The following is a 21,777-nucleotide window of genomic DNA, read 5'->3' on the forward strand; positions in this document are numbered from 1 at the left end:
GTTTGATAGATGGTTATTCTGCAATTACAAAGGTAGATAAGGTATTTTTTGTAAGTAAATACACTACAGTTATAATGAGGAATGGCTCCCGTACCTCTAGTGGATGAACAACATAACAATAAGTTTGTAGAAAATAAGGGAATAAATCCTCCAAGAGGGAGAGTGGACCCTGATCTTAAGTTGCTTTTAGACCCTTCAAACCACTTAAACTGAAAACATTCATATCCATGAGAGACAACACTAATATGAAGATTATTTACAAAGTTTGTAGTTGTTTTTCTCAGCCGTGTCACTTTGCTACTTGTTCTCGCTGGGCCTGTATCTCTTCACCTCATCAGCTTCAAATCATCAGTCATCTCAATGTTCAGCAGTAAACCTTTTGTTTTGAAGTTATAGTTTGTGCAGTGGCATTAAAATGCCCCATTACTGTAGTTTGCAGACTGATAAACTGATCAGTCGAGTTGATGCAGCCAGTAGACTCAGAAAAACAGAAATTAAGAGTACTAACATGGATGTATTTTGACTGAGAGGAAGTAATATTTGCACATATGGACATAAACTGTTTGACTTGTTTTCCAAATGCTAAAATCTGATTAAAACAGGCTTGAGAACAGGGAGTCTGTTAGCTGCCTTCGTCCGTCTGATCGACTAACTTTTTGGACGTCTCTAAGTATGGAGTAAGCTTTTGGATTTTGCAACAAGCTGCTGTGTTTACAATGGGACATACAGTCATTATGTTCCTGTGCTTTTCCAGAGCAAGTAGTTGCTTAGGATTTAGCTAATGGGGCCTATTAGCTGATCAGGCAGAATGTTTCAGACAGCTCCAGTCTACATAACCTCTCTACTAACACAGAGGATGTTTGCTTGAGTAAACAACGTCAAATTAATGTGTGGGAGAGAAGAGTCAATATTTAATAATGCTCAATATAAATATCTGCAGTTTGAGTGAACTTAAATGGTTAAAGTCCGCTAACGTATAGCTGATCAGCTTTTAGCCTCCCACTGTTTTGAGGTTTTCTAACATACTTTTTTTTTTTTTTTGAAATCTCATTTGAATAATGTAATAGGTCAGGAACTATTACGGTAGCCTGCCTCACCCCGAACCAGTCTCCTTTAAATGAAGTAGTGCTTAACTTGTCGTGGATATGTGGAAGAATCTAAACCTTAGATCTGAACCGATGGAGGTGAAGCAACATGTTTACATATAAACCAGTAAGTCACACCACAGTATCTAGTACACTCCTGTTTTAGCCAATTGAGAAATGTGGTTTTAAAATAATGGGGTATAAATTCTGTGTTGCGGACAATATTCGCAAAGACCTTCCCGCTGTGATGGGATGGGGTGAGGGGTCTCTTTCAACACCCCTTGCCCAGGGGGCTCTGCCTTTTTTAATCTGGCACTGCTTCCAGAAACTTTATTTTGAAACACCCAAATGGCCTTAAGGTTACTGTTATATCATTTCCATAATATCACCAGTCTATATAAAAGATATTTATTACAAGGTGTGTTTTTATAAAAACTTCGTCTCTAACTAATCTCATATCGCCCTTATTTGTTTTTCTTCAAAACTTTGATAAAATAACCAAGAAATAAAAAGAATAGCCGATGACTTTCATGTGTGTTCACTTCATCATTTGAAAGGGGTTTAGCTCACAAAAGAACACTGGGACTTTTTATCCGGCTGTAATGGGAACCAGTGTAATGTGACTGACACCCGGTAATGAGGGACTTTATCAAAGTGTCCGCGTTTGAGTGCTCCGACATCAGAAAGTTTCTAAACTGTTTTCCGCGCAGCATGCATTTACAGGTCGGTCATGCATCTGCAGCGGCCGGTTGGTGGCCGCGGATAGTATTACACATTTCTGACTGACAGCCCCGACCTGTGCAGGCCTGATCGATATGCAAAGAAGTAGTTAAGGAGGGAAGGTTCAAACGAAAGGAGATGTGGATGAGAATAAAAGAGGATGTGGGGGTTAAAACGACGGAAAACGATTGGTGGTGAAACTAACACTGGTTTCAGGCCAGTTATCTCCCAGCTGAGAGCGTCTGGGTGTAGACACTCAGGACGTCTAGGCTTTCAGGCGCACAAGTTCAGTGGGTGAGGCAGAAGGGGTTGGGGGGGATTTGTGCCGCTGAGACTCTGGTTATCCCTCAGCTAAAGGGTCTCTGGGTTTAGACACTGAGGAGGGTATTAGCTTTCACACACTGCTGGGGTAACTGGGGAGTCTGCCAGATGTCAGCTCCTTACCAATAAATCCTGCTAAATGGGCAGCCGGCTCGGTTATAGAGGAAGGCCTGAGTGGACGTCAACTCTCTATCATTCTCCGCTCTGTTTGTCAAAACCCGAACCGAGCTCGTAAATATTTGATTTCCCTCAGCTGATGGCAATCCCTCATTCCCAGTAATTCCTCATCAGACCGATGGTTTCTTGTGGGAGAGTGTTCTTGATTATGACAATTTCCTGTACTGGATCAGATAAACCAAACCTCACACTTTTTAAAGTTCACCTCTGCTTTGTCTTTGAAAGAATGGCAGTTTTTCTCTTTCTTCTTATTTTAGATTTTATATCTGTATTAAATTTTGCAGCAGTTTGGATTAAAACCTCATCAAATCCTGGCTGAAGAATTTACACACTATTGGACAGATTTCACGCACGCCCGGTAATAAATCTCACTGTATAAACACGTATAAACTTCAAATTCATATTTTTCGTGCTCATATCGACTGGAGTTCTGAAAAGAAAAAAAAAAAACGACTCAGGTCCCCCGAGCTCTCGCTGAGCTCCTGTGACAGAGAAACACTCATGTATATGGAGTGCAGAGGATTTTTTTTTTTAGGAACCACCTTGAACTTTCAAGCCAGCTGCTCCAGTAAAACCCAACCCCCAGCAGGACAATATTGCATGGTCGTTCACCCCAGAAAGTGGACTCTAAAAGAGGTTGCACCTTTAAAGCCCCTTAGGGCCGGGTAGGTTTATAGGCACAGTTGCTGATCTCAGGTCAGGTATTTAACACAAAACTGACCCGACCCAACAGCCCGTCCCTGCGACCACCCTGTCGCTATAAATGCGTCTTGATTTGACCTCGTACAGCTGATATCTCTCTGACTTCTTGTTTTTCTGCTCACCATTTTCCGCTGGTTGCTGAGGCAGAAGGTACAGATGTGCTTGGGCTGAGCCGATTGGTCGGACCCTCGGGTGGGGGAGGCGCTGACGTGGAAGAATGGAGGCGAGGGGGCGTGGCACGGCTGTCCGTCGTGAAGCCCTTCGCCCAGGAGCAAGACGTTCCCCAGATGGCTTATGTAGCTGCTGGCCAGACGTAGCGTCTCAATCTTTGACAGTTTCCTGCAGTCAGATGAAACGTGAGTTGCAAAATTAATATGAAACCTGCAGTAGAACGGGTCAATAAAAAACCTCGCTACTTACCTGTCGGCCGGCTCGGTGGGGATGAGCGTGCGAAGCGCCGTGAACGCCGTGTTGACAGAATTGGTGCGATCTCTTTCCCGTGCGTTGGCCGCCGTCCTCTGGCGGACTTCGCCGTGAGGAGACGAGCCCGGGGGTCCGAGCCTGTCCGTCAAGTTTGTGACGCTCACCCCGGTGCCCCCGCACATCTTTCTCTTCCTGTTCACCTTGATGTGGAAGGCGGACTGGGACGACGAGGACAGGCAAAAGGACGCGGAGTGGGAGGAGCTGCTGGTGCGGTCCTCAGAGCCTGAGCCCTCGCTGCAGTTCTCGTCGTCGTCTTCGGAGAGGAGGCCGATGTCTCCGTACAAGAAGCGGCCTGCTGGAGGTGGAGTGCGTAGCATGGCAAAAGTCATCTTTGATGGCTATTTGATCAATCCCGTTCAGGAGCTCTTCCTAGCAAGGCTTTGCTCTCTTGTTTGATTGGGTAGCAAAAACGTGTTGATGCTCCCAATGCGTGTCGACTGGTGGCGTTCGGCAAAGCAGACTTGGTTTATAACCTCCTTTACTCAAAGCAAAACATCAGCAGGTTGAGCTTGAGGTCAAGGGCAGTAAAAGTCGGGTCTTCTGATCTATGCCCACAGGTGCATTCAGACTCCAGCTCTGTCTTATTCTCTTCTGATCTACTAAAAGAAAAACATCAGAAAAAAACTCCACATTCCCAAAGTCTGCTTTATCTTCAGTTACTCTGCGAGAGCTCAAAATAGCATCTCCAGATTAAAACTCTGTCTTTCTTTGTGTGTCTTTACTTCCTACTTTATCACTTGTTTCTACCCGCTTCCCTTCCAAAAGTCCAACTAGAGTCAACTGGTCTGTGCCGGCAGATTCATGCTCTTTTGCTTCCAGCTGGTCTCCCCCCCTTGTCCTTCTTCCTCTTTGCCTGTTTGCTCCACGTGTGCGTGCGGTCTGAGTGTTTCAGCCTGCCTCTGGTCTTATAGTCCGAGGGAGGGCCAAGAGGACTGTCGTGCTCCTCCTCCTCTGAGCGTTCAGAGTCCCCCGGCTGCCGTCTGAAAGCAGACTACAGAGACCGGAGGCAAGAGGCGAGCCATCAGCAGTAGTTTGTTTTGGCTGCATGCTGATGCTTTCCAGGGGAAATCCACCCAAAAACAGTGCTTGCATCATCCTCAGGGGCCACAGCAGCTCTCCAGCCAGTCAACATGAGTAAGGTTTACAGATAGGAAGAAGTGACAAAGCACTATCAGCTGGCAGCTAGAGGGGGCAATGAGATCACCTAACTCTGTACTAAGTTAATTGTTTTCTGCAACATGTTACCAAAATCTTTTCAAGAAATCTTGAGTACCTTTTTAGTTTGTGTTCAAAAACTTATAGTTTTTGCTCTACGTTTCAACTCTTAAAACAACAGAACAGGCTACAAGGAATGGGATTAAAATGTTGTGTTTTGCTCTGGCACATTGTTGCCAGTGATAAACTGTCGACTGCGAGAAGTCAAGTGAAACCTTGCTTTTCTAATTGGTGTCTTTTATTCACAATGCCGTCCCTCTTGTGTTTGTCCTCTGGTCTGGAAATCTGGACGCAGTGCAGCCACAGAGCTGGAAGATGGCCGGCCAGACTGAGCTTATAAATAAAAGCCACTAATGGTTTTACTGAGCCATGCCTGAAGTCTTTTCAACTTCACAGTTTTTGACACTAGAGGGCCCGAAGTTTCTAATCGTAAACACATTTAGTGCCTTGCAAAAGGATTCATGTGGGGAAATTGAACTAACAGCAACATACAGTACAGACCAAAAGTTTGGACACACCTTCTAATTCATTGGGTTTTCTTTATTTTCATGACTATTTATGAGGCAAGAAATCCCACTTATTAACCTGACAGGGCACACCTATGAAGTGAAAACCATTTCAGGTGACTACCTCTTGAAGCTCATCAAGAAAATGCAGAGTGTGTGCAAAGCAGTAATCACAGCAAAAGGTTGCTACTTTGAAGAAACTAGAATATAAGGGGTATTTTCAGTTGTTTTACACTTTTTTGTTTAGTGCATATTTCCACATGTTATTCATAGTTTTGATGCCTTCAGTGTGAATCTACAATGTCAATAGTCATGAAAATAAAGGAAACTCATTGAATTAAAAGGTGTGTCCAAACTTTTGGTCTGTACTGTACATCTGTGAGATGTATTGAGATTGTGATACACCTACACAGAGAAGAACATAACTGTGGAAAGAAAATGATAAAGTTTTAAAATTGATTTTTTTCAGTTCCCTTTACAATATTAACCCTGAGACTGTAGTTTAATCTGATTATATATATATATAAATGTTCTGTGAAGGCCAGACAAATAAAGGTTTGGAGCAGTTCAAAGCAGGGTTAGTATATGGAACAATGTCCTTATCTTAAAATTTACAGGCCAGACAAGGGTAGCGTTAGTCCCAAGAGTACCATACAAACACTGGAGGAGCTGCAGAAACCCTCAGCTCAGGTGGAATCATCTGTAGGCAGTACAAATTTTGAGTTCAGCGCTCTATAGAGTGGAGCCTTATTTGTAGAGAAGCAGGAAGTATGACATTCTCCAAAGAAAAGAATAACAAGTCCTATTTAAGGTGTTCAGCACCCCTCCTGACCCCACTACTCCTTTTTGTTCAGTATTGTGGACAGTGTCTGCTGATTTGTAAATCAGCAGACACTTTTAAATAAAATTGACGTGGCATATACGAAAGACTCTAAACATGCAAATGTAACGAACTGATTCAGAACAAACCATATTCATGTGTTACATTGCGAGACTCTCTGGTCAGAAAGGAAATGCGTCCATCCATTCTGATTGAGGTTCAGCAAAGAATCCAAACAAAATTTCAATCTGTGGACATGTCAAGTTAGTAGAGACACGACCGAGAACCCAGATCAAACTTCCCTAAACAGACTATATGAAGGAGTGATGCTACGGGCTAAATACATATGCAATGTCACACTTTTCAGATTTTCATTTGTTGAAAGCCATGTATCCTTTTTCTTCCATTACACAGAGTAAGTGCAACTTAATTAATTTGTCTGGAAAAGTGAATAAGAGAGAATTTCAAGAGAAGCATATAGAAACACATAAAAGACAAGAGGAAATCTTGGGATTTTGCTGATTATCATTGTGTAGCTGCTTAATCTCGACATGCTTTTCCATCTTTAAATCATCAGTAATTAAAGGCTGGCTGCCAATGTAAAACCTAGTTATGAAGTCCAGAATCCTCAGTGGTACCTTTGTGAAAACTCTAAACCAAGCAGCTATTGCTGGTATGCATCTTCTGTGTAGCTTGGCAGCACTAAGGTGCTGCTGAAAACTGATGGCATAATGAATAATACGCGAGTTACACAATGTTACAGTCAGCATTCATCACTCTCAATTTCTCTGTCGATTTTTCCTCTTGCGTCCACACTTCCTCCCCCCTCCCCGCCTGTTTCTTCGTGTCTCAGGCGTACTGTTTATGCTGTGGTATTTAGTGAAGGAACAGAAGCCAATGTTGGTTGCAGCGGTTGATTTCAGCACATACACAAAGCGCTTGAGACACTGAGAACGGAAACAGAATGTGGAAGTCAAAATGAATAAAAAACAAAAATTAAATGTAACAAATTTGCTTAGTTTTTAAAGAAAAAGAAAGTATTACATTTGGAACCATCCATCAATCTTTTGTCACACCAGACACATATTTGCCTCTTACCGAGGTCTAATCTGGTCGCTTGATGCACATTTGACCATTTGCAACAAACGAAGCAGTCAAGAATTCTTCTGAGAAAGTTACATTACATTGCAAAGTAATCAATAATCAAAACAGGCTGACCGAAAGGTATTGGAACCCTGCACTCCAATTTAATGGCCCACGGCTGTTGCATTGTGGAAAACAAATCTGCAACTAATCCAGTTGACTTTAGGTTCAGGATGCATGTTGGATTTGCTTCCAAATAATCGTTTCTCTTGGTATGTTTGATATAAATTGACAGAGGCAGTAAAAGCAGATGTAATGTGATGCAGGATACGCCACAGAATGGACTGCGTCAATGAGTTTCTTGAAAATACGGCAAGTGAAATTTAATATGAAAGTTTTCAGCTCTGGCTTGTAGACAACATACTGTAACACAAGTATGTTAAACAGTTTATTTGGATACTCCTAAAATATTTAGAGGGAAAATATCAAACCATCCAGTAGCCATCGCCCACACACCATGACTCAACTTCCCTAACAGTCGTGTTATCTACGGACTATTTGGAGAAAACTCAGTATATACGATCCCTGTCGGCCTATATATTGTTGAAATATTTTTCCAGTCCAGCTACATCCACTGAGGTCCATCATTACATGCATTAGCATGATCTTCCTCATATTTGCATCCCTCTAGAGAGTATGGCTGGTCTGACAAAGCATCCATTTCACTCTGAATTACTGCCTCCAGGCTAAAACACATTGGACTCGAAATAATGTCGACTGTGAGTCTTTTTAGAATAGCACACCTGTATTTGGGCGAGGAAGGCTGTATGAGAGGGAAGGAGCTACATTACAGAAAAATAATGGTGTAATTTACATAAAATTGTTGACTTAAGTTCGCAACACAGTCACAATGAAGAAGGACACACCTCTGTTGGAAAGGATTGGCTGTCAATCAGACTGCACTGACAGATTCTAGGGATAAGATGAAAAATACTAAAAATGGTTGCAGTGTTTTTATTGCACATTTTGAAATTATACTTTGAAATGGAGACGTATGATTTAGAGCTTTTGGAAAAGCTGGAGATATAAAAATAACCTAAAGGAAATAATGCTCAACACAATCATGTTTGATTGGCCAGTGGGTCTGTGAATGGTACTTTAGACTTTTCCAAATCATGTCTTTACCTTAGTTCTTCGTAGGATGCATTTACACCAGCCCTGTTCAGTTTGCTTTGATCACTTCGCTTGAATAGACGGTTTGGTTCATTTGGGGAAGTGGGAGTGCGCAATTCAACTCTGATGCTTAACACAATAGCCAACTCTGCTCTGCCTAAAAACCTAGCGCTTGGTTTGTTTGAAGTGAACTCTGTTGTGGTTCAAATGCTTATGTGAATGCCAAAGGGACCAGAGACCGCTCCAAAGACAGGAGGCAGACTGTTGCGCAAGGCATATTGGTTAAGTGCAACCAAAACAGATGAGGGAGTCTAGCGCTAGCGGAGAAATGGATAGAGGTCTTTTACCAAAGACAAAAGAGAAATCCTACAACCGCTAAAATATGAACAGAAACGTATTCTGTTTTTGTTCATATTTTGTGAAAACGGAAGTTGCGGTCTGTGTCTTGTTCAGAGGTATTCATGTTGTTTCCTAAAGTGGTTCTTGGTGCGGCGCCACCGAGAATGAAGGGGCAACAGTTTGCTCAGAGGGCTTCTTTTATTTATTTAATTTCCTTTTTGGGATCAATAAGGTATTTTTGTTTTGAATTGATTTGACACAGTGCAGTGTGAACACAAACAACATCAGCTGAAAACGTAACAAATGTTGCAATTTTGGTCTCCAGTCTAACCGAGTTTAACGGACCATCATTTTTTTGAGTTAATATCACACATTGCTAAAGATCTAACAGTATTACCATACATGATATAATGTAAAATGCATTGTCTGCAGCTGAGATGGGTACTGTGACCTTTCTTGTCCCAAGAAAGAAAAAAAAGGTCATAGTAAGATATTACTCACAGAGAGATAATGTCTTGCTGCTGTGGGTAGAAGCAAAGAGATCGCTTAGTACTTAAAGTAAGTGCATTGTAGAAAGAGTTATGGAAGTAAAGAGGCTTCTCAGAAAAAAACAAAACACTTTCATGTTATTATGATCATTCAAATTGGGCTTGAGAAAAATTGGATTCAGAAACATATCAGCTCCTTTCTTGCAAATGCAGCTTTGTGTCAAGTAGTCTAAAAACGTTGCTGTTCATGGGTATGGGATCAGCTCTGTTCGGTCTAGTCATTGGACTCTTTCTTCATTTGAGGCAGAGCTGTTCTTTCTCACGCCGGTCGTTCCACACTTCTGAGGTATAATGACAATATACTGTATATAAATTGTAAAACCAAGTGGTTTTCTCCCCTTAAAAGACGCAGCAGCAGTAGTGGTGGCAGCAGCACAGTAGTAGAACACCATCTGATAGTCATTACCCCACCCGTCTCCTCCCCCAACCTTTCCCTTCCTCTTCTCCGTTTGCTTTATACTCTTTTCTCAACTCAGACATATTATTCATTAGTCTGATGAAAAACACCCACCAGCTTAGCTGGGTCCAATCTCTCTGAGAGACATACACTCACACAAAAGCACAACTGACACAAAGACAGATATACAACACACACCCACAGTCTCAACCCAGTTGAACCATTCTGGCATGGGTCAGGGGCCTGTCAAAACTCCGATGCAGGTCTGGAGCAGAACGCAGGCAAATAGATAGATGGGTAGCGATACCCCAAGCAACTGAGTTATTTATTATAGTTGTTGGATGTTCTCATTTTACATGAAACGGGTTAGAAAGGAGGATTTGACCTTGTTTTGATGCCACTGAGCAGACGTCTGGAGTGGTTCTTTTCCAAAAGTAATTGTTGGTCTTCCTCAGCAGGGAGCATGGCATGACGACAGGAATGAGAACAGGAAGACAAGTCAAATAGAAAGGTTTCAACTAAAAAGACGAATGGGAAAGAGATGGTGGCCGTCTGCCAGCGCTCCAGACTGCATGGTGTATTGCATCGGGAAACCGGTCGGAAGTGCTCGCCCCCCTATAACTTGCTCCCCACCCCAGCCCCAATTTCAGCCTCATGCAGCCTCAGCGCCAGCCACACTCTACTGTGTTTCCCAAGAGAGCCAGACTCTACAGCTGGCCTTATTAAACCAAGAGAAGCAGAGAGACAGAAAAAAAAAGAAGCAGAAGGAAAGAGAGGTCACACAACTGGAAGACATCAGTTGAAGCCGTGCTCGCTCTCTTAGGTTTTTCCATTCATATCCCGTTTTATGATGGAGTTTCTCACAAACACTCTTGCGGTGCAGCGAGTTCAGGCTCACAGTAAAAAGCTATTGTTTGATTCGACAACCCTCAGAATGCTGTAAAACAATGAGACGAATGCTGGGGAATTAAAAGTCTGTGTGACTTTTATCTCGTGTGTCTGAGTGCGTCTGAAGGTTGTCGTCATGCATGTGGCCCCCGCCGTATGAGCGTGCCTCATCCAGTTTGTGTGAATCCCGTCGCAGTTGTGAACACGGAGGAGCAATAAAAGAAACTCCGCAGGGTGGACGTCTGTTTCCAATCTGTTATCTGGAGCTCATTTAAAATTAGATTCATTTCTCCTGCATTTTGTCTGAGCTGACTTTTCACCTTGAAATGTTTTTTTTATTTATTATTATTCCTAACGTGCTCTTTGTTTTAGACAAACACAATTAGACAAATTCACACCTGTGCTCAGTGTCTCCTCAGTCAGCTTCTGGCTGAGGACCGACTCGACAGGAGCAACTGGAGGAGAAGCATATTGCTCAAGGCTCTCCCGCCTCCAGTTTATATCGAGTGTCAGGAAGGCATTACACGCTCATTTTAGCGTTGAGGATTTAAATGAGCATCACGGTGATGGGCCTAAACTCTCCAAACTCCAATGATGCTGTCCAACCCCATCCTTCCAGCACTTTTCTGCTCGTCTGCCTCCTTATTGCTACACACACTGCCAAGGCTTTTCTCTAACATATCCAATTAACACTGAAAAACAGGCCACTTCTTCAGTTTTCCTGCAACCAAGCACCACCAAGTAAGGTGGAATTTAAAGATTTACACCATTCTCTTGCATACTGAGCCCATGCTGCATTGGCAAGGGGAAGATACAAGCACCTCCTGCAGAATGATAATTGAGAAGACAGTGTCTGGGTCTTCTGCTCTTTACATGTATAAATCTAAAAATTATGGCCCTGTTCCAATAGCGTGCACTCAGCATGGCTTGACTTGGCTCTATGTGGTTTTCCACTAGTAACGGCCACGTGCTACCAGCCCCTTTTCAGAACCTACTTTGCTGGTGGTAAAATGTGTGGAATTGGATTATAAACATGTCGAAAGACTGCAAGTCACTGATTGGCTGGGAGGTGGAGTCACTGGTTACATCACAAGAATGAATACACAACAATAATCCAACCCGCCATTTGAAAAAGTAGAAGATCGACTGAGTGGATTTGGAGATTTAAACACCAGTGGCCGACTGAGCACAATGTTCATATCATCCATGTCCTCCATTGTAGCGTTGTGTTTGTATGGCGTATAGTTCATGTTGTGTTACTTTTTGGACCCTGGGATAGTCCCACCCACTAGAGCTGTTACACAATTGTAATGGAAAGCCATCCAAACTATGTGGAGTTGAGATGAGATTAGCTGTGCTGCTAGGTGCTAGCAGAAAAGAGCCAATAGTCGTAGCGTGTTACCAAGACCTATATGTTATTTAAAAGAGATCTGTTTGTTATATGTGTGACTTTGGTAGTAAAACCCATCTTCATTTTTCTAAAGGATATCTACTGCAATTCAAATGTGGAGATGCGGCTAGCTATTATAGGTGATTTATGACATCTCATCTATTATTTAAAAATAACTACATTAAAGTGATTTCTCTGCTTTATCTGAGTCTGCAATGTATTGTAATCAAGTAGCACATATAAGTAGCAGTAAAGATGGACAACAGTCTATTCCTGTGGGGCTGGGCAGCAATACTGCACTGGTATTGCTTTGAATCCTGTAATAAATTATGACTATGGCCCTCCAAATATTAGCTTGCATAAATCACATTTGTTTCTCTGTCAGAAACGTTTATTTCCTGCTAACTCTTCTGCTGCCATTTCTATTATGTAGCGGTATTATTTTCTCAAGTGTGACATGTTGCGTCCAGGAGAGAAAGGTGTCTTTATAAATGATAGGGCCACTTATTGCAGCTACTGTATGTGCTCAGTGAATTCACATGTATAACATATAGACATGAATTTGCGTGTTCAGAAAGTGGATTTCTCTGGTTCAAAACAGAGCAAAATGGATCACAGTGAGTATGCTAATGCCCTATGTGCTTGGATCTACTTGTAAATAATTCATTTAGCTTCTGTAAACCCAAATCCATGCTGGGGTTTTATGTTAATGTTGAGTCAGGTCAACCATTCACAGCGATCTACAGAAACCCCATTAAAAACATGGTTTGTGGCCAGAGAAGGAGGGGAAATAGTCACAGCTCAATGTGACTTACATATGAACAGAAGTAAATAAGCTGCATTTACTTCCAGACCCCCATCTGTATTGCGTGACGTCGGCACTACGTCATCTAACACCCAGAAATGTAAAATACCAGTTAGATCTCCAGTGGCCTGCAGATTTAGTTTGTTTTAAGATGGTGCAAGTCCGCTTTGTGGCCCAGTCTCAGACAATATACTACATTCATCCACCAGGACCATCTGATCTGGTTTTGTACTCAATTGAAATAGAGTGAAAGTTATTTCCCGCAAGCAATAACCAGATAAAACCTGTTGCCAAAGCTTTAATTAAAATATCCCAGACATATCTCTTTAAAAACCATTGTGGATGGACCCGTCACTTGTGCAGTACTTGTTTCGTTTCTCTGTAATCCAAATGGGAAGTTCTGTACCGATTAGTATCAGGTATACATTAAAAGAAAATTGTTAAAACCTTATTTTTAGTAAATTAGTTCTGGTAGTTCATTTCTCACCCGGCTACTGAAATGACAACATAAAAAAGAAACGTTGCTGTGATTAGCCTCCCTTTATTGGCAACATAAAAGCAGTTCCCCAGACTCTGCTGCTTAATCTGGCCAGTAGCAGCTCCAGCTCTCCGCTATAGAGCGGCGGTGGAGCTCTAGCAGCAGGTCTCAAAGAGAAATCAGCTGTGATGTCACTGCCTCTAATGAGGTGGCGGGAACCGTTTGACCACCTGACTCAGTCCTCCTCACCTCTGCCTGTATTTTTAACTTTCTCTTAAAGTCCTCTCTCCCTCACTTTTTAATTCCCCTTGCTGCGTGCAACCGTCTCTGCCTACCGCTTGTGTTTCATCCCCGGGTCATTCCCTCGGTGGTTACATGAGCTCAGCTGTCTTGGTCTTCTGGTCAACTCCTTTCATTTCCAGAGCCAACCCTGGATGCATCAGCCGGGTTGTTGGAGCTGACAGAGATAAACTAATGGCTGCTTCAACCTTTAATCATTGGCAAATGATTTATGTTAACCGGGTCCGTCTACTGTAAAAGGCAACAATAAATAAAATCCTGCACACCACAGTTTTCCAAACTTTTAGGGCTTTGGTTGGCTCTGATATATTCCATGGTGTAATGACTGGCTGCCTCAGATGCCAGGGAGCTCACATCACCAGAGGACAGACAGGGGGGAACAAAAAGGGAGAGTTTACAGGGAAATGGAAATAGACATGGGTACAAAGTGATTATGATTTGACTGACTGAGACTTGCAAACCAAATTGCAGTTTTTATGATAGAGAAGGAGAGAGAGGGAGAGAATAAAGACACGAGGCACAAGAGAGGCACTAACTGTCACAGTCATTCTGGAAAAAAATGGATGACAAATATTCACATCTAGACATCAAAAAAGTAAACCAGGCTTATAGTTGTGAGATATCAATATATACAGGCTATTTACAGATAAGATATAAGCAACATATTATAAGTTAATATCTACAGTCTTCCTTATTTCTGTTCTAGAAATAAGCCAATCAGCGCCAAGAAAAACAAACACAAGTCCCGGATTGGCTGCTTCACAAACGCCAGCCAATAATGTGTAAAGGAGTGTTGTGCATCAAGAGCTGCACTTGATACATATTTTCTGAAAATATTTGTATTTTCAGACTCTATATTGTTAATTTAATTGAAAGCGAGTGATTAGGCTGAACCTGGACTTTTATAGAATCGACAAATAATCTATCAATAAATACCCTAATATGTTTTAATATTTAATTTAGTAAGGATGCAAATCAAAACATAAAACAAAAAAATTGGCAACTCATAAAAGAAAATTCTGATGTCTGAATGGCGTACAGAGTGAAACTGAGCATCACCGTCTGATCAGACGATTCATTTTATCAAATATAAACAATTGCCACATGCAGACTACTAAGATTGCCGAAGTCTGCATGTAGTTTTTTAATTGTATTTTATTTAATGGAGATGCATTTTATGCCAAAATCAACACGTTCAAGATGGAGAAGAAAGACACTGTAAATGTCAGTCACCAAAGAAAGCTTTCGTTATGTTACAAAACTTAATGTGGATATGTATTACAAATATCATAAAGTGTGAAGGCAGTTTTAAGGCAGGTCAAGTGCAAACATTTCATACTTCATACAGAGTTTTATGATGGTTCCACTGCTGCGCCTCAGTCAGGCGAGTTTCACAGAAACGTCCAGCGAGAGTGAAAAGTAATCCTTCTTTAAAAGTGTCACTGACATCACCGGACTGCAGGAGGCTGAAGAGACGAGGTTTCGTTTTTCCTTATCAGCTGCACTCATGCACCTGCTGAGCCCGACGCTGAATGACGGGTTTGTCTTAGATCATCGCCCTGACTATAACCAGTCTGCATCTCTTTACTCATAAAAAACAACAAAAAAATCCTGTAAGCTACACTGGACATGACAAAAGCTGTGTTTAAAAATGCTTCCGGAGAATAAATGGTATGCTAGGAATGGATGAAATAAGATGAGCTCTTTTGATGAACTTGTTAAGGGACTCTGAGGGATCAAGTAAAAGATGTGTCAGACCCGCATGCTAAACGCGCGAGAATGCGTGCGTTTGATGTTACACCCTTGTAAACCCGCAGCTGGAGAGGGCTGCACCCTGTGGACCATCGCAACCTTCTAGTAAACCTCACAAAGACGCGTGCACCCCCCCCCCCACACACACACACAAGCGCAGACCTTAATAAAGTTGTTGCTTGGGGAACAGGCCCGACACGTCCAGTCTAAGGCAGAAGTGACGTGGCTGCTATTGAATTCATATCGTTACAAACGATTCTTCAGTTATAAACAAAATAAACAAAAAAAATGCTGTTATATTTCAGCTTATATGTGCTGTTATAACAATTTATCCCTGGTTTAAGTGTATAAAACAGTACATTTACTGCAAAACTCCACCATACAGATGTGGAGTTATAGCTACAAGCCTCACCAGGAGGGGACACGCAGTCTTTAGAGAAGGGGAACACCTGGCAGACCACCTGAGCTGAGCGCTGCACTGTTTTACAGTGCAAAAGTATCCACACTCCTTGTACTTTTTCACATGTGGTTACAATGTCACAGTAAATGTTGGTTTACTTACACCAACATAAGGTGGCATGTACCTGTGACGAGGGAGGAGACATGTTTTGTTAGAATTTTCTACAAAAGTGTGAAAATTGTGGCGTGTGTTTGCATTCAGCCTGTCTGAGTCAACGCCTTGGAGAACTTCCTTTTGCTGCAATTACAGCTGCAGGTTTTCTCGTCTATGTCTGATTCTGAGTCCCAGTTGGCTCAAGGCTTCGACTTTGACTAGACCTTTACAACGCTAAGAGTCATATTTGCCTTCAGATAAGATTTCTTTAGAGATGCGAATGTTAGAGGATCTTCACAAAAAAAAAGAGAGAAATGTCCATTTCAGGAAATGTTTTGAAATTTTTAAAGAAACCCATTTTAGTTTTGTTTTTAAGTTTTAAAATAAATAAACATAAAAGATTTGCGGAAAAGAAGATGGATACTTTTTATTTTGTGGGATGTTGAGACCTACTGGAAAAAAATAAAAATTAAAAATTAAAAAGTAGTTTCCAGCTTATTGACAAAAAAAAGTATCCAACACGATACCACTTGTACTTTTTAGTGTGTTTCTAAAAAACTGCTTAAACTAGCATTTATTACTAAATTTATATATAAAACATAAGCTGATTCTTTATCCTTTTAAGCCAACATTACTAAGAGCCATTGTGGAAGGCCTGAAGAGATATTTGCGACTCTGGAGCGTCAGGTTGCAAACCACTGGACTAGACCATTCTAACACATACGCACATTCCTTTGGTTTAAAAAATATATTTTTTTTTGCCCATTAATTCTGACAAGTTTTCTTTCTAGAGAAAAGCTTCTCCACAACATGATGCTGCTGTGGCCATGTTTGTTTTGGTAGGCTAGAAGTTGTGCCACACTCTGTCCATTTTATGTTGCTAGAATGATAAACATCATGAGTCATCCAAAGAGTAACATGTGGCCTTATAAACTCCCTTATGCTTCTCCACATCGTTTGCCCTGGCCAGTGTTTGTTCACTGACTAACCTCTGAGGCCTGCAGGTGGGCTGTATTCACCAATTAGGTGCTCTTTTAATGCATTTGGGTGAACTAGATTTTATTTAGGTGTATCAGAGTAAAGGGGATGAATACAAATACGCGCCACACTTTGGGGGACACTGGAGACTGAATACCTTTTATGCGTTTTAATTTTGGACAAATATCAACAGTGTTTAAGACATTCTGAATAACAATAGGAAAACAAAGATGCTACTTTTGTTTTTGTAGCAGTTTATCCCACACAGAACACAAAAGTCAGGTGCAAAGCAAATTTACAGCAAGTCTGTGTTTAGACAAATATTAGTGGCTGACAGAGCTCTAAATCAGTCAGCACAACAAAAATCTAAGACATTAAGTAAACCGCGGTGCTTTGCAAATTCACCCATTAAATATCTTTTATTTCCCCTGATTGTAGAAATTATATTGGGTGAGGTCATGCCGCAGCTGACTGCGAGCAAACACTCCTATTTTAAAGCGGTGGATTGTTTCCAGGGTGATGATATAACGCAGTCCAGATGAGTCCCTTCAAGGATTGCCTCATTATCGCACATGCTGCAGCTGCACCCACTCTGTGTGTCTATGAGGAGCTATGTTTATGTGAGAGCACGTGCATGCATGCAAGCTGAGCTTGTGTGCATGTGTCTCTGACTATTTAAACTCTACTTGCAGTCAATTACCAGAAAATGGCTTGTGCGGTTCGCTTTTTCCCTCCATAAGAGCTAATTATAGGGTTTGGGTTAAGGTTAGAATTGGGGTTGGGAGAGCAGGAAAGTCCTGGCTGGAGGAGTCTGGTCCATCCAGAGGACATGAAACCAGGGGGTGTAGCCGAAGGACCGCCAGGGAGTGACTAGGCACCAGACGAATCTGATAGCTGCCTCTATGTGGCACTTCAAAGTCTGCTTTTAGCTGGGGTTAGGCTGTTGCCATGCTCGTGTTCTCAAAGCCAAGAAAACACAACTTCGTCCAAAATTTACATTGCTGAATCACAACAATAATATCCAAAGCAGCTAGAGGAGAGTTTGTCAAAATTAATGTCTAAAGATGAGATCAAAACTTTAAAATTGAAAAATCTCTTTTTCAGCATACAAGCAAAAGAAGTAGCACTTTATGCCTGTAACTCTTACCTTATGACCTATGCAGCTCTAACTTTGTAAGGTAAAACTTAAGAAGATGTCTATAAAATGTCTGCTGATGCTGTCACCACCTCCATTGACACTTGTTCCTGTGAGATGGTTGGTGATGCTAATGCCTAATTCACACCTCCCAATTTATTTTGCTGTCTGCTCGACCACAAAGCCCAGTGTGACTTAAACTACATTATTTTCCAGTGTGGATGATTCGTCCTTCAAGGTACAGCAAGGACACTAAAGCTACCTTGATATTCTGGTGAAAAATCATTTTATTCTACACGTTCTTTTATTTTTCTCCTCTTCCGAGTAGAGAGCTTATAAACCAGGGGATTAAGAGCCTGTAATAAAAAAATTTTATACAGTGGATTTCTTTTTATACGTTCAATTCCCAGATCCTGTCTGTGTTTTTGCTGGGTGGAAATCATGATGCCCTAAAACTATGGTCTGGACTGGGTCCGGATCTGGACTTTCAGAACCACTGAGTAAGTGAGTGTTTACAACTGTCTCTAAATGATGTAATTAAAACACACTATAATCAGCCGCATCATTACTGAGTCATACTTTCCTCTAATAAAGTGCTAACAATGATAATGTTGTTAGTGCAGTTTGTGTGAAACACAAGAAAAAAAATAATAAAGTCGACGGTAGATAGGGGAAAAAAACATATATATGCTATTTAATTATATTATTTAAGTTCCCTTTGGGATCAATAAAGTGTTTTTGTATTTGAATTTTCTATACAACTCACCATTTTCTCCCCTCATGGCAATTCTTGAGGGAGATTTTTAAAGTTTTTCGACCTGCAATGGAAAGCCTGAAACTGGTAAGGTTGGGACCAAGTGATTAAATTACCAAAACCAGTGACTGGTAGGATGGATGACCTTCCTCGATAAATACGACTGAATAACAACAACACTTAGGGCCTAGTTCAATTCCTTACCAATACAAATTTAAAGGTAGAACGGTAAAAATAAATAAAGTTCTACGGCTGAACTTCTTATTCTGAAAGGATCCAAACTAAACAGCAAATCTATAAAAGAGTGGTTTAGAATAGAACGTGGCCAGAATGTATTTAACGTACTGAAGCAGGGTGATCTCATCTTTTTATTTAGTGATAGTTTCAGAATGTGCAATGAGTATAAAACCTATTTATAAAGCCCAGAATGAGCAAGCAGAGGGAAAGGAGGACGTAGTGCTAGCAGAGGACGGATTTCCGACAGTAGCCTGGTCCTGACAGCTTCCGTCATATCCGACTATACTCAACCTCATGCAGGGACTCTGCACATGGTAAAACTATCACAGACAGAACACACACACACACATTGTCTCCCACATACAGTGGACACACATGTTCTCTCTCAGTCTCAGCCAGGAAACAGCTTTCATTTATATTTGAACACTGAAGAAATAAAAACGGACAGCTTCAGAAACAGAAAGTCATTCGGCTCCCAGCAGAGAATTTGTGCCACTGCAGGCCGGGATCTGGATTCCCAGCTGGGAATATTTAGGAAGCAGACAGTAGATATGAACAAGGTGAGCTGAGTTCTCCCCACACAATCATTTGTCACTGAACCTCAGATTTTCCTGAGACAGCTTAATTTGTTTGTGGCTGCAGAAAGGCTTCTCAATAAAACACGTGGCTGGGAATTCATTGCCATCTCTGCTGAAAAAGTTCCCAAGCCGAACAGAAAAATCTAATTGCCTTACATAATTACCTTTTTATTTTATTTTTTTGCGCAGCTAATATCAAATCATTTGGTTATTTTGAGAATTTGATGATAACTGCACGTAACTTAAGCACCAGCTCAAAATCTTCGAAAGTATGTCCGTTTCTTTCGCTGCTGCTACGAGGCACTCTGTGGAAACAAAGGCCGTCCTGCACAAATTAATATTATGTTTGGATTTGTTCGCGCTACCAAGAAATAACAGCCTGGGGTTAGTTTGTATTTCTTGGACAAGCACTACTGATGAATCAACCTGATGACAAGACCTTGGAAAGTTGAAATGTATCCAATATAATAACATAAAAATCATTTCAACAACTAATTAGGGAGATGCCTGGGGTTGGTAATCGTCCATTGCCTCAGAACGCAGGACGTACATCAATGAGTATATCAAAAATGTTTAACTAAACAACAGCTTAGCATTCACTAAAATGTTAAAACATTACTCTTTGTTTTCATGTCAAACATTTCTTACTTTACCATGAAGCCGATGATTGGACAATAATTTAGGGTTTCAATAAACAATTGCTGTTGAGCGACAAGACGAGCTGTTTTTTACTTCATACAGCAAAACCATTTAATAAAGTTCCTGCTAAAGTTGGACCCTAAAGGTATCGTATGGGTTGTAAAGAAGATCTTCAAGAATGAAAGCCAAGTTTCAAAATGGCTGCTACTAGTTTTTCTCACAATGTTGTGAGAAATAGAGAGATATTATTAGCAGATTTGGGAGTTTTAAGCCCCATAGGAAAAGGTGACAACGAGAATAAAACATTTATGCTTTCAATCTTCAATCTGCGGTAAAATTGAAATTTCAAATGACTATGGAAGAATCTCGTGTTAGGTATTCGGATAATCCATAAAGTGGATTATGTCAACTCTGAAAATTACTGACATTGTTTACTGCAAAGTAATCAGAGTGAATCGAAAACTTTGATTTTTTTATTAATTAATACAAAAAAAATCTTAAAAAGAAAAAGATAAACCAGGAAAGCTTTAGTCTGATTTGATATTAGGCAGACTTTTCTGTCCTTTTCAGTTTTGCAGATCTCAGATGAGTAGTTCTTATGAATCTGTAAGAACCGGAGAATCAAATAAGTACAGTTTGTTCTGTGTTTTAAGGTACAAGATTCATTTTCATTTTAAATTTGTGGTGCCACAATAACAACAATAAGGGTCTGTGCATTTCTTTTCCTTTTCTCTTTTAACAACCATACAAGTAAGACATTATGATTCCTACCATCTAAAACATAAACTGTACTGTGGAAAATATTAGACACGCTTAAGATGCTTGTCTATTTGTCATTAGCCATTAAACTTGCTGTTTTTCAAAGACAAAAGGTTCTATTTTTAGCTTAAATTAGTTACGAATTCAGTAAAGTTCTGTGTTTTCGTTTTACAAATTGCTCATTTCCAGGAAGCTCACTGTGAATATTTCCTTTTTTAGAGCTTTCTTTGCCATCTTCGATGCTGTCAGGTATTCTTACATCACAAGGCAAAAATGCGCTCTTAACTCATCTTGCCCGGTTAAATGAGAACCGCTCTTCGTCAGCTTAACTGGACGAGGCTCAAAAAACATCATGTAATTTTTGTCTGCTGCCACTAGACGGGGTGAGAGTCGGAGGGGGTGAGCCAAACGCCTGCCCCATAATAACCACCAGACATGACTCATTCAGCGTGGAATACCACAGCAGCCACAAACAGGTCTCTGGCAGACAAGGAGCAGAAATCCGACCCCACAGCAGAGTTTGTGAATGGGACAGGAATGAGCGAAACCAGGCTAAATTTAATAGAGCTCCAATGCGTTTCAGAGATTTAGGAGTTTTAAGAAATCACCAAATGTTTAGTTTGGCTTATTTGTAAAGTCAAGTGTGTAAGTGACTAAAGGCTGTGTGTTTTAGCTGTTGATATTAGTTTAACCGAGAGGAAACTCGGCCTTTCTCTCCACCTCACAGTTTCTCTTTATTTCCTTTCCTAAATTCCCCCGCCGGCTCCGTGATTCTTTTGGCAAAACGTCCTCTCATCGAGTCGTCACGCGCAGCTTTTTAAAAGACAGCGCAGGGACGACATATCACCTTGTCAGATATGATTGCAGCTCTGATCATCGTCATCCTTGCCCCCACCGAGCGCGCCGCTCAGTATGAGGACTAACACATGTTGGACGGCCGAGTCGTTATTCGCGGCCGTGGA

General features: G+C 41.2%; 1 protein-coding gene across 1 annotated transcript in view; it reads right to left on the bottom strand.

Annotated features, from left to right (window-relative positions):
- LOC114141606 (basic helix-loop-helix transcription factor scleraxis) overlaps positions 1-21,777 on the bottom strand; it is a 42,598-nt gene that overhangs the window by 11,653 nt on the left and 9,168 nt on the right. Inside the window, exons 5-6 of the mRNA XM_028012245.1 lie at positions 3,426-4,468; positions 3,128-3,344 (exon numbers count right to left, since the gene is read on the bottom strand). Of these exons, the coding sequence (XP_027868046.1) occupies positions 3,128-3,344; positions 3,426-3,817 (609 nt within the window). The 5' untranslated portion in view covers positions 3,818-4,468. The remainder of the gene's footprint in view (positions 1-3,127; positions 3,345-3,425; positions 4,469-21,777) is intronic.

This window comes from Xiphophorus couchianus, chromosome 3, assembly GCF_001444195.1.
Source record: "Xiphophorus couchianus chromosome 3, X_couchianus-1.0, whole genome shotgun sequence".
Lineage (NCBI taxonomy): Eukaryota > Metazoa > Chordata > Actinopteri > Cyprinodontiformes > Poeciliidae > Xiphophorus > Xiphophorus couchianus.